General features: G+C 39.6%; 2 protein-coding genes across 3 annotated transcripts; both read left to right on the plus strand.

The window, feature by feature from the left end:
- Positions 1 to 483: 483 nt before the first annotated feature.
- On the plus strand, positions 484 to 9,169 carry LOC144044951 (neuropilin and tolloid-like protein 1). Of its 2 annotated transcripts, none has more exons than XM_077559668.1 (10): positions 484 to 673; positions 929 to 994; positions 1,285 to 1,419; positions 1,479 to 1,727; positions 4,298 to 4,339; positions 4,471 to 4,598; positions 5,708 to 5,936; positions 6,039 to 6,152; positions 6,245 to 6,389; positions 7,978 to 9,169. In XM_077559668.1, the coding sequence occupies exons 1-10, from the start codon at positions 646 to 648 to the stop codon at positions 8,507 to 8,509; spliced, it is 1,668 nt and encodes a 555-aa protein (XP_077415794.1). In that variant the 5' UTR covers positions 484 to 645; the 3' UTR covers positions 8,510 to 9,169. The 2 variants fall into 2 exon arrangements, with proteins under 2 accessions (XP_077415794.1, XP_077415795.1); XM_077559669.1 differs by having other exon boundaries at positions 6,245 to 6,374.
- Positions 9,170 to 9,301: 132 nt separating this feature from the next.
- atpsckmt (fATP synthase c subunit lysine N-methyltransferase) lies at positions 9,302 to 11,594 on the plus strand. Its single transcript, XM_077558268.1, has 4 exons — positions 9,302 to 9,698; positions 9,881 to 10,018; positions 11,051 to 11,101; positions 11,243 to 11,594. Exons 1-4 carry the CDS (start codon positions 9,426 to 9,428, stop codon positions 11,405 to 11,407), a joined length of 627 nt encoding a protein of 208 aa, XP_077414394.1. The 5' UTR covers positions 9,302 to 9,425; the 3' UTR covers positions 11,408 to 11,594.
- The last annotated feature ends 61 nt before the right edge of the window (positions 11,595 to 11,655 follow it).

Genomic DNA, 11,655 nt, shown 5'->3' on the forward strand with positions numbered 1-11,655 from the left:
GATGATCCATGGTGTTGTGAAAATCATCCACGTTACTTTTGGCAAAAGAACTAAGTGAATGCAGATGAGCCAAAGCAATTGAGAAGGATCTTTGCAGTTGTGACAGTAACGGAATATTTGTTTGGGAAAGGAACTTGGAGTGAAGCATGTGTGAGCAGTTTTGTGCTTTTGCTAATGAACTGAACCACTGAGGTTGTGCACAAATGTAAATCAGTTTGGCCAAATGAGCTTGCAGTTTTGAAAATGTCATCTCAGTTTTATTAATTTTAAATTAAATTAATGATTTGTCATTTCAACCGAAAGATTAATTTTTGTAAGTCATATTTTAGCATTGCAGACAAGATAGATAGATAGATGGATAGATGGATGATGGTGCATGGAAACAGGCTTGACCTGGCTATCCAGTTCTGTCAATGACAATTTTCCTCTAAGAGGATTTATAAAATAACGGTGGAGCAAAAACATAGGAAGGTTAGTAATTGCCGGGGGTTTAATCCTTGCGCTCTGGGAGCAATGATGGCAAGCTATTTTGTGGTCAGCTTTTACCCATTTGGAGAACAATTTGCAGCATGCGCAGAAGTGTATGTTTTATAACAGGATGTGACAATTGATGGATATACTCGAGATTTCGTACGCGGGAAAGAAATGTTGTTCCAACTTCTGCTGTACATTGGTGAGTATGTTTGTTTACATGTTTCTTTACACCAACCTAAATCAATTTTTCAATTAGTTTTAAAATACTGCTCTGTATTTAATGTGTCTTATTTTCTGTTCCATCCTGTTTTCCCAGTTTTACATTTTTTGTCTTATTTCCTGTCCTTTCTTGCGGTTTTTACACACACTCAATGTAAAAAACAAACAACAACAAAAAACTGTGTAAGCTCTTGAATATACAATCTTTCCCATTAAACCTTCTTTCTTCCATCAGCTTTTGCAACATATTTGATCACACCTGACTTGTCAGGTGCTGCAGCCACCAAAACAAAAACACAAGGTATGTCTTTTCAAAACTACAACTAATATAATGTTTTTTTTTAATTGGTCAAAGATCATTTGCAGCTTTTTATTTGCACACAGGCAAACCAGAGCTCTTGCATATTCTACAATGCGCCTCTGTAGATATTTCACAGTTTCTTTATTCAAATACAATCATTAAACACATAAAAACACACATTTATAAACCAAAACCCCCAAAACATATGTGCATTTTTTGTGTGTGCAGAATTTAGAAAATCCTGAGCCTGTTGGTAGCTTTAACACCATCATTGTACCATTGTTAACTAGTGACCAACAACTCAGGTGTGACGCCATCTGGCCAGTGTGGGGCCTGGGTGAAAGAACCTGAGGGAGGCTATTTCACCTCACCCAACTACCCAGAGAAATACCCAGCAGAGAGGGAATGTGTCTACATTATAGAAGGTGAGGCTTTCACCTCAATTCTTCTATCATTCTTTATTAAACTGCTCGTCCTCCTCCAGCTTCCCCCCGCCAGTGCATCGACTTGTTTTTTGATGAAAAGTATGCCATCGAGCCATCGTGGGATTGTAAATTTGATCACATCGAGGTCCGCGATGGTCCGTTTGGTTTCTCGCCCATCATCGGACGCTACTGCGGCCTGGTGAGCCCCATGTATGTTCGCTCCAGTGGGAGGTACCTTTACATCAAGTTTGTGGCTGATGGAGAGCTGGAAGCGATTGGGTTCTCAGCCCGGTACAACTTCACACAAGGTGAGTCATGTCAGAGCTCAATGGAGTCATTTTTGGTTGAATTAATGTTGAAGGTTAGATGTGTTAAGAGCAGGGCTGAACTGGCCATTTGGTATTCAGGGCCGATGCCCGGTGGGTCGGTGTATTTTGGGGCTGATGCAGTGCTTTTCAGTTATTATTTTCCTCCATTTAACCCCCAAGAGACTGGCCCACAATTTAGAGGGACTAGCCCATTAATCTTTTTTAAATATAGACAGAAAACTGAACCAACATCAGTCAAAATGTCAGTGGCAGAACAATGTGTTAGACAGATGTGGTCAGGAGTCAGCCAGGGACGATTTTTTGGTGCCAGTCCAGCCCTGGGAAACAGTAGCTACATACACACACACATAGGCCTACTGTACATCCATTCGATTAGAAAGCCTCTCAATTAAGTTCTATAGATCATCTTCCCCACTACATTTTGAATTTAATTCATAATGCCTGAATTCTCAGTCATGCAAGTAATGAAATGATTTTGTAACCGCTTGTCCTCACAAGGGTCGCGGGGGGCGCTGGAGCCTATCCCAGCTGGCTTTGGGCAGTAGGCGGGGTACACCCTGAACTGGTTGCCAGCCAATCGCAGGGCACACAGAGACGAACAACCACCCACACTCACAATCACACCTATGGATAATTTGGAGTGTTTCATTAATCTGCGTTTGAAAATAATGTTCAATATATTGATAATTTTGACACTTTTTCCAAATACTCTTGAACCCCTGAAAATATTAGGGCTATGCATAAAATGGCTATAATACCTTTTCATTGTTGTTATTTTTTTTTTAAACCAATGAAAAAATTTAAAATGATGAGAACTCAGCACATATTCGTTTGTTTTTATTACCCGCAACTAGTATAAATCTGAAGTCACTCATTGCAGACAAACTGTTTTATTATTTTATACTAAGCTGTTCGATTCTAAGCACTCATCTTATTTTCTTGGCATTCAATTATTGTCAATTAACTTTAGGTGACTTTGACACAGCATTAAAAAGCTTAACCTGACAGCATGCAGACCAGGCATTAATTCCCATCAATACATTTTTGGCCACTGATTTTATGGTGGCATTTTAGTAACTCTCAGTGTTGTTTGTTTTTTATTTTTAATCTCCTGCAATCATAAATTTTGTCATTGTTAGAAGTTAGTTATGTGGGTGCCTGCTGCAGGAAATTGCAGTTGATGGAGGACAAGGGAATACACACGCACGCACACAGACGCACACGCACGGTAGTTAATGAAAGCTTGTCTTCAGGGGAATCCAGCTTGTCAGCACTGAGCCGTAGCAGCAGCTTAAGCTGGACGGAGGCCGAGGCTTTATTAACAGCAGATTTTATAGGCCACCAACAATGCCGACAATCAAAGATTAATCTGCCTCCTTCTGCTTGTCCAACCATTTTTTTTCTGGTGAAAATAAACCTTTCTTCACTTTAAGTTTTCACGTTAGAATCAGACAGCCATTCACTTAGAAAGCTCATGATGCGATCCACTAAATAAGTATCTACCCCTTTAAGACGATATTATTGGCAGATAAGGAGATTTGGTTTCCCATCTGTTTTTACCAAATTGAACACATCTTGCATGTCAAATGCTTATCTGTCAAATACCGCCTGGACATGAGAGTTAAACAACCCAACCCCCAAAAATTGGGTTGTGTTGATACAAAACAATCCAATTTATTGGGTAAAATTAACCCAAGTAGTGTGTTGGTCCAATTTTGGACTAAAATTGGGTTGTTTTTTGACCAAGCAGTTTTAAGAGTGTGGGCTCATTTGTGTTCTTCAGCACTGAGGAACAAAACACAACTGTGTGATTCCGAAAGTCCTTGTGGTGTTCACACATTTGCCGATTAAAAACACACACATACCCACACATTCTTCCATAGACAGGACTGAATGTTAATAATCTGTCCAAGCCTCAAGCAGAAACGGGTAAGAAACATGAGAGGATTAATAAGAACTAAGATGGTAAATCAGGATTTATAATCCACCTCTTCAGCAAAAAAGGTTCAGGACACAATATCTAGGCAAGTATTGTCAGGATTTCAGGGAACTTTAAATGAGGGCATCCTGAGGTTATGCTAGTTTTACAGCTGGTTATATAAATCTATCTCGCTGCGTATGTATAAGTATGATGAGCTGCTGTCACATACAGTAAAGGCCCTCACTACTATAAATTGCATCTAGTGACTTGCTAGTAGAAATCAATAAATGGATATTTATTTGTAATGGTATGTGAATATGCAAATCATTGACTGTGCCTCTAATGTGGGTTATGCTATTTGCAGCGGTTCAAGTAGTGGGATGTGGTGCAAACTGTCATAATGTCAAACATCTTGACATAGTATTTGGTCACAGTGTTGAGGATGTGACCACAAATGGTCTCATTATCTCATCTAGGCTTTTTTCATGACAGTAATTAAAACAGAAATTACATGTAGGATGTGAACTTCAGGTCTGCCCTTCAAAAGTTCTACAACCCTTTTGATTAATATACAGTGAGTGTAAATTTTGCCTGTTAATGTTTAAACTTGTCTTTTTTCTTCTTTTAGATCCAGATTTTAAAGGTTTGGGAGAATTGCCAGCTTTGCCATGTGGGTATTACAATAAGTTAAGAATAACTTGTTTAAGCATATTTTGGAAGCACAACACACATATAGTTAGATTTATCTACTGTCAACACAATTTGTTAACTGTTAAAAACAAAAAATGCCCTTGCTTACAGTTTGTGAGTTTGAGCTGAGTGGTCCAGAAGGCTTTGTGGAATCTACTCAGATAACCAGGGAGAAGCGGGCCCTGCCGACAGAGGCTGTGGATTGCAGGTGGTATGTCCGGGCCCCGCCAAGAGCTAAGGTCTGTATTTTGTGGTTAACCTGTTTTTGTGGTGGCAGGGACCATTTTCACTGAAGCAACCCTATTTGCTCCCGGCTGTATTACTGGATTTTTGACTAATTTTGCAAGGCCCACAGAATATTGGAAAAAAAAAAAACAAAAAAAAACATGGACTCTATCAAAAGAAAAATTTTAGTCTCTTTCTTAATCAGGAAAAAAATGCATATTTGTATCTGTTTCCGTTTTGACCCCATTAGCATTTGAATATGGCTAAGTTTAATCAGTATTTACAAATCTGTTGAAAATACTGGGGAAAATAGCTTTTTTGCAACATGGTCCTGGCTGATCTCTTATACCCTGCTGCCACCTGCTGGCCGTTTTTTGTGACAACTATGATTGCTTTAAGCGAATATGTCAGAAACGTTTAAAAAATATATATGAATACATTTTGGGGAGTGCAGGACAAAGTATTAAAAAAACACATTTATATGTTTCTGTGTTTGAATGAGTTAATGGAGGATGGGGGAGTTGATCAGAACATTTTATGTTATTGTTGTAACTTTTGGCTTGTCCCATCTGGGGTCGCCACAGCAAGTCACACATATGATGTGAAAGCCATATGTGCAAAATTTCTAAAATGGATCGCTTTTTATTTAGTGCTTTATCTATACCATATGTTGCCCAAAGCACTTTACATAGCCTCACATACAGCCATTCACACTCACACACACGCACACAGCAGTGGTCAACTGCTGCCATGCAGTTGAACTGTCCACTGGGCGCAAACCGGGGTTCAGTGTGTTCCTCAAGAACACTTCAACATACTCACCAGAGGTGAGTATTGAACCCACAACCTCATGGATGGGAAACGACTAATCTACCACTGAGCCATGCTGGCCCTCTCTCCCCAATATATTTGCTCAATTATTTATTTTTATGGATCAGCTTAGAAAAAAATTATCAATGAAAAAAAAAAGTCATTCTAAGGCTATACTCAAATAAAATATACTTTCATTGAACCCTATTGATAGGCAAGTTAGCAGAACATAGAATATGAGCAAAGCTCATTTTGACAACTTTGTCATCTGTGCACAAACATTTTCAAATACCTAAAGAATTTTCATCCACAGATCTACATGCGCTTTCTGGAGTATGAGATGCACAACTCCAATGAGTGCAAGCGTAACTTTGTTGCCATTTATGATGGCAGCAGTTCAGTTGAGCACCTGAAGAATAAATTCTGCTCCACGGTTGCGAACGACGTGATGCTTACATCATCTTTGGGTGTGGTAAGGCTGTGGGCCGATGAGGGAAGCAGGAAAAGCAAATTCAAGATCCTCTTCACAACTTTCCTTGACCGTGAGTGACCGTGAGGGAAAATATTGATGGATGGCTCCAATTGTGTGTGTTTATGTCTGCTAGTTGTCAAAATTCAACTATGTGATCGCCTTTGTTTTCCAGCACCATGCGAAGGAGACACTTTCTTTTGCCACAGCAACATGTGCATCAACCACACCCTGGTCTGCAATGGCATCCAGAACTGTGTATATCCATGGGATGAAAATCACTGTAAAGGTACACTGATCTGTTACTAGCCTTCTGTATTTTCACCACATGTCTGTAACCAAACTAAAGATAATTACGTTCCGTGTTTTTCGTGACACTAGAGAAAAGGAAACCCAGCATTTTGGACTCTCTAGATAACACTAACATCACTATCATTGCTGTGACCTGCGGCCTGGTTGTCATCCTGCTCATCATCTCTGTCATCATTCAGGTCAAACAGCCTCGGAAAAAGTACATCATCCGCAGGTTTATTCATTTCTCAATCTTCTTGTAATTACATTTGAGTTATTATATTATTTGGGATAATACAAAATACACAAAACAGTGCAGACCTAGTGCAGTAGTTATCTGTTTCAAAATTATCATCATTAGTTATAACATGCAACTGTCAGAATGTGTGACAAGAGATTTCAAAGTAGTTAGCCTTTGAATAGGGTTTAAAATGAGGGTTTGAAAGTAAAGACTGGGTTTCAATATAGGGTTACACTTTTAAAGTAGGGCATTATTGGATTGGATTAAACTTTCAAACAGGGGTGTAAAAGTAGTTTTAGGGTTTCAAAGTAGGGTCACAATTTATAACAGTGAGATGTGTTTATGTGTGATTTTAAAGTAGGGTTAGGGTTTCCAAGTGTTTCCAAATAGGGTTTCAAAGTAGGGTTAGGGTTTCAAAGTGGGGGTTTCCTAGTAGGATTAGACTTTCAAGGTAGTGGTTCCAGGTGGGGTTTCAAATTACGGTTTGGGTTTCAAAGTACGGTTAGAGTCTCAAAGTAGGTTTTCCAAGTAGGTATCAAAGTGGGGTTGTGGTTTCAAAATCGGGTTTAGGGGTTAGCTTCGCTCATTGAATGGGGATTTCGAAAATATTATACATTTGGAACATAAATTTTGAACTTCCAAGCATGGAACCGAAAATTGGGTTCCAATTTTAATATACCTTAATGGCGGATTGGAAGCGGCCGTTTCAGGGTTAGAATCCAAATTCCAACCATGGAATCCGGAATCAACGGTTGGGGTTGAGGATTCCAAATTTGAATTGGGCTTGGGGTGACCCCACCTCCCCTTGGAAACCCTACTGCGTGACGCAGTAGGGTTTCCAAGCATGGTTAGACTTTCAAAGTAAGGTGTCAAAGTAGGATTAAGGTTTTAATGTAGGTTTTCCATGTAGAGTTTCAAAGTAGAGTTAGGGTTTCAAAGCAAGGTTCAAAATACGGTTAGGGTTTTAAAGTAGGGTTTGAAATTAGGGTTAGGGTTAGTAGTGTTTCAAAGCAAGGTTCAAAATACGGTTAGGGTTTTAAAGTAGGGTTTGAAATTAGGTTTAGGGTGAGTAGGGTTTCTAAGTAGGGCTTCAAAGTAGTGTTAGGTTTAGTTTCTACACAACATTATTGGCTATAAAAATTTGACTTTTGCAACTGGTAGTTTTTATGGCAGCCACCAAGTTGAAGTTGGTGGTAGAACTTGCTTGCTAGATGGGGAAAGTTTTCCTTTGCATTTGAAAAAGTAAATGCTGATTACAATAAAGTGTGGAAATGTTGCAGGTTTTTCTTTGCCCCCCATGCAACACTTTGTTTTACAGTAAAGTAGGCCTATAGCATAACAAATCACAGTATACAAAGTTTCCAGTTGAATCCCATTAAAGCTTATCTAAATAAGCCAAACTACATTGCTAAATAATTTCTTGTACTTGTGAAGAAATGCTCCTCTAAGTCACTTAATGTACAAAGTAATTAATGTTGCATTGTATTCATCACATTTAGCATGTGGCTAACATTACATTCGAGAAACTGGCTTTGCATAATAGCCTTGTTCACTCTCCCTTTTTTGTTTGTTCTATCCACAGAGATGACTTTGACCCTGCCCTCCTCCATCCAGGGCTTGAGCCTCCTCACTATGAGCTCTGCACTTTACGACACATCCCCTCAGGTGACCTGACTGATGCCGCATTGGCCGAGGAATTTGAGAAATCCCACAAGTTGCATCGATCCTCCTCCAAATGCATTCGCGACCACCACTGCGGATCACAGCAGGGAAGCGTGCACGGCAGTGTCCAAGGTAGCCGCAGCAACCTGAGCATGAGAGAGGCCACTATAGATCCTGACGGTGGGGCACTTGTGCCTCAGTTCCCAGCGGGGATGGTGAGCCAGCAGTCACCACGGCTCTCCCACCACATGACCCCAGCCAGTCACAGGAACATCTTAGTTATGAAACATAGCTATTCTCAGGATGGAGGAGATGGGTACAGAGAGGATGATGATTTCATGATCGATGATGGTCCAACAACCAGCAGGCATCACACTTACCACCATCAGATCCATCACGGCATGCCAGGGATGGACCACACCGTTCATCGTACATTGTCTAATGATTTCTAATGTAGAAAGACCACAACACCATTTACTCAAATCTGTGCAAGAAATGAATACACCATCCTCAGCTGTTGCACTAGTGTAGTCAAATCCTAACTTGTAAAACCGTTTCATCAAAGGTCTGATGTCATCAAAATCCACTTTTCCACTGCTCTATGCATAACAGGTCAACATGAGTTTGTGACATGGTTGAAGTTTGACAACTATGTGGTTTGTTGAGTGTATGCAATAGCCATTTGAAATTCAAAAGGGAGTAAAACAAGCTGAGATTTAGGTGTTGTTGATAGATGGACCAGTGCACACTTCTGCTCTCAGTATTCAAAATGGCAAAAAGGCAAAATGGCCGAACTAATTTTTATTGCATCATCTACCAACCTCAGAGGAGAAATAAAAAGCTTAAATTTATTCCTAAGCATTTCGGAACCAGAAATGATCTGTAACTTGTAAATCAAAGAGAAAGAGAGCTATATTCAGAATATCACATCTTGATATTTAAATTCTGGAAATAAAAAGTACATGCCGGTTTCTATAATTTCTGAGATATTAACTGTTTCATCAACGCCACTCTAGTGGTATTTCTTGCTATTTTAATATGTGTTTATGATGTGGTGAGGTGATCATTTTATTACTTGTGCAATAGTGCACCCTTTTTCTTTTAACGGCAATATTTTGTTCTTTATATATTTCATAACAATAAATTAATTAATACATGAATATTTGTGTGTACGTGTATTATTTTTGTTTTGTTTTGTCAACTACCTTTCAATGCTGTAAGAACAGGGTGGAACCTTTGGTAGGCAAGACAAACCAAGTCGGACTTATTATAGCGCTGCAACGGTTAAAATGTGCCGTCTTTTCGAGTTTTGCAGTATTTCATTTATTGCGTTTAGACTCGTTATCGTGCATTGGCCGACAGCCCATCATGTCTGAAGAGGCGTTTTTTACGGAGTCAGCAGGACAATCTATCACGTTTGAGAGCAAAAGCAGAAATCGATTGGGTCTCATCGTAACGGGTTTGGTCGGAGGCTCGCTTGTTGCCCTCTACGCTGTGGCTACGCCGTTTGTGGCCCCCGCGTTGAGGAAAATCTGCCTACCGTTTGTCCCCGCGACCACCACACAAGTGGAGAATGTCCTCAATTCCTTGCGAACCAGGTCTGGGACCCTGGTGGACATTGGAAGTGGAGATGGGAGAATAGTAAGTAGAGCAGTGAGTCCTCAATAGTAATCATTGTCAATTATCAATAGTATAATTTGAATGAAATAGTAAATCACTGTTTCAGAAGAAGATTTCTGTACACTGGAAATTAACTCTGAAACAGTATGTTGCAGCAGCTACATGTCCAGTACTTTAATGTTTAATACTCCTCTCTTGCATAGGTGATAGCTGCAGCAAGGCATGGATTTTTGGCATCAGGCTTTGAGTTGAACCCCTGGCTGGTGTGGTATTCCCGGTACAAAGCTTGGAGAGAAGGAGTCCACCGCTCCACCTCCTTTTACATCTCTGACTTATGGAAGGTCAGTGTGTTAGTATCTGATGGCACAAGCTGGGTTCTATGGAGCCGTGTATTCCGATTACAATGAAACTGAATGACCAAGCTAAATGAAAATGCTCCATATATTGCCTCAGTTAGAATAAAGAGATCATGAGAGAACACATCATGTAAACAGTTCATTTGGAATAACTATGGTTTGCTCATGCACTGTTTTGATGTACTAACGTAAATGCATCGTGACTTTGTCATTTGTCCACTTGAAAATGGTGGCTTCTCTGCGATGGGAGAGCTTGTTTTAAGTACAGTACTTGTAATATGTTTTAATGAAAGTGGAAAATCTGAAACAACTACTGTGCTAAATAGATGACTGATTGAATGGCATCTTGATGAATCGCATGATCGATCTGCGCATGTCACGGGGCTGTAAAACGGCCGTTCTGATTAATGTAGTGGTGCAATGTAACCGGCAGATTAAAATAGATTACGTCACATGCAAGCAGTTTGCCAGAGATCGTCAATCTTAATGATTTAAATTGAAATGGCAAAAAAGTCTTCTTGTAAACCCGACGATGGAGACAGAGACAATATAAAGGTGTAAAAAAATATTTTTAAATTTCTATTTAAAGTGGAAGTCAACGCAAACATCTTCTTTGCACCTAGTTCTATGTTCTCCCACTAGTAGTCTAAACATGGTATAGTTGTAGTGCTGTATAAAATGTCAGCCTCCCTGAATGGCTGGAAATGGGTGCATTTCACTTCTTAATTCTTATTCCACAAACAAAATATTACCGTAATCAGAATAACGTGTTTAGACTAGTAGAGACACAGAACATATAATGGCAAATAAGTGTTTTGACTTTGAAAAAAGAGAGAAAACTGAGGCACTCAAAGTTGGTCCAAGTAAAAGGCCTTTATTGCCACATGGCCAGTTGATTAAAACATTGCCAATGCGTTTCGTTTTTTGACTTGACTTCAAGAATAAATGGTTACTAATAATTATATAGAGTATGGTCAGATTCTTCGTGATAATCATTTCCTATTTATTCTTTTCTAGGTCAGCTTTGCACAGTACTCCAATGTTGTGATTTTTGGCGTCCCACAAATGGTAAGTTCTGATGTACATATTCTTATGCAGTATTTTATTTAAAATAAAATAAGAAATACACCAGTAAAAAGTGAGGAGCGTTTCACGATATTTGCTTGAGAACGTTTTTAAAGTGTCACTTAAATGCTATCATGGTTACAGATGGACAAATTGGAGCTGAAACTGGAAAGCGAGTTACCAAGCTGCGCTAAGGTGGTCGCCTGCCGATTCCCATTCCCCAACTGGGTTCCTGAACATACCGCAGGGGAAGGTGTTGACACGGTGTGGGTGTACAATGCCGAATCATTTAAATCGCTCAGGAACTGAAGGCAACATCAGATAACAAGGACATTGCAGAGTCAGATGCGTGAAGGCTGACGCTGTGACCTGGTCAGCGACTGTCAAAAGGTCACCTGTTGTTTTCTTGAGATAAATCGTTATTCTAAAAGTTATTTCACTGGAGTGGAAATAATGTATCTGAAAATAAAAAAAAGAGACTATGCTCATTTCTCAACTTTTGACTTGTAGTTGACTGCTTTCCACAGGTGCTTGATATTCTTGATGAATGAACAATT

Source organism: Vanacampus margaritifer, chromosome 2, assembly GCF_051991255.1.
Source record: "Vanacampus margaritifer isolate UIUO_Vmar chromosome 2, RoL_Vmar_1.0, whole genome shotgun sequence".
Lineage (NCBI taxonomy): Eukaryota > Metazoa > Chordata > Actinopteri > Syngnathiformes > Syngnathidae > Vanacampus > Vanacampus margaritifer.

What these genes read in the sequence shown, in the direction of transcription:
- LOC144044951 (XM_077559668.1), top strand. Translation starts at nt 646, where the DNA reads ATGTTGTTCCAACTTCTGCTGTACATTG. An exon ending in ATGTGTCTACATTATAGAAG is followed by an intron (nt 1,420 to 1,478) that starts GTGAGGCTTTCA and finishes GTCCTCCTCCAG; the next exon opens with CTTCCCCCCGCCAGTGCATC. An exon ending in CTTCACAACTTTCCTTGACC is followed by an intron (nt 5,937 to 6,038) that starts GTGAGTGACCGT and finishes TTTGTTTTCCAG; the next exon opens with CACCATGCGAAGGAGACACT.
- atpsckmt (XM_077558268.1), top strand. Translation starts at nt 9,426, where the DNA reads ATGTCTGAAGAGGCGTTTTTTACGGAGTCAGCAGGACAATCTATCACG. An exon ending in GAAGTGGAGATGGGAGAATA is followed by an intron (nt 9,699 to 9,880) that starts GTAAGTAGAGCA and finishes TCTCTTGCATAG; the next exon opens with GTGATAGCTGCAGCAAGGCA. An exon ending in ACATCTCTGACTTATGGAAG is followed by an intron (nt 10,019 to 11,050) that starts GTCAGTGTGTTA and finishes ATTCTTTTCTAG; the next exon opens with GTCAGCTTTGCACAGTACTC.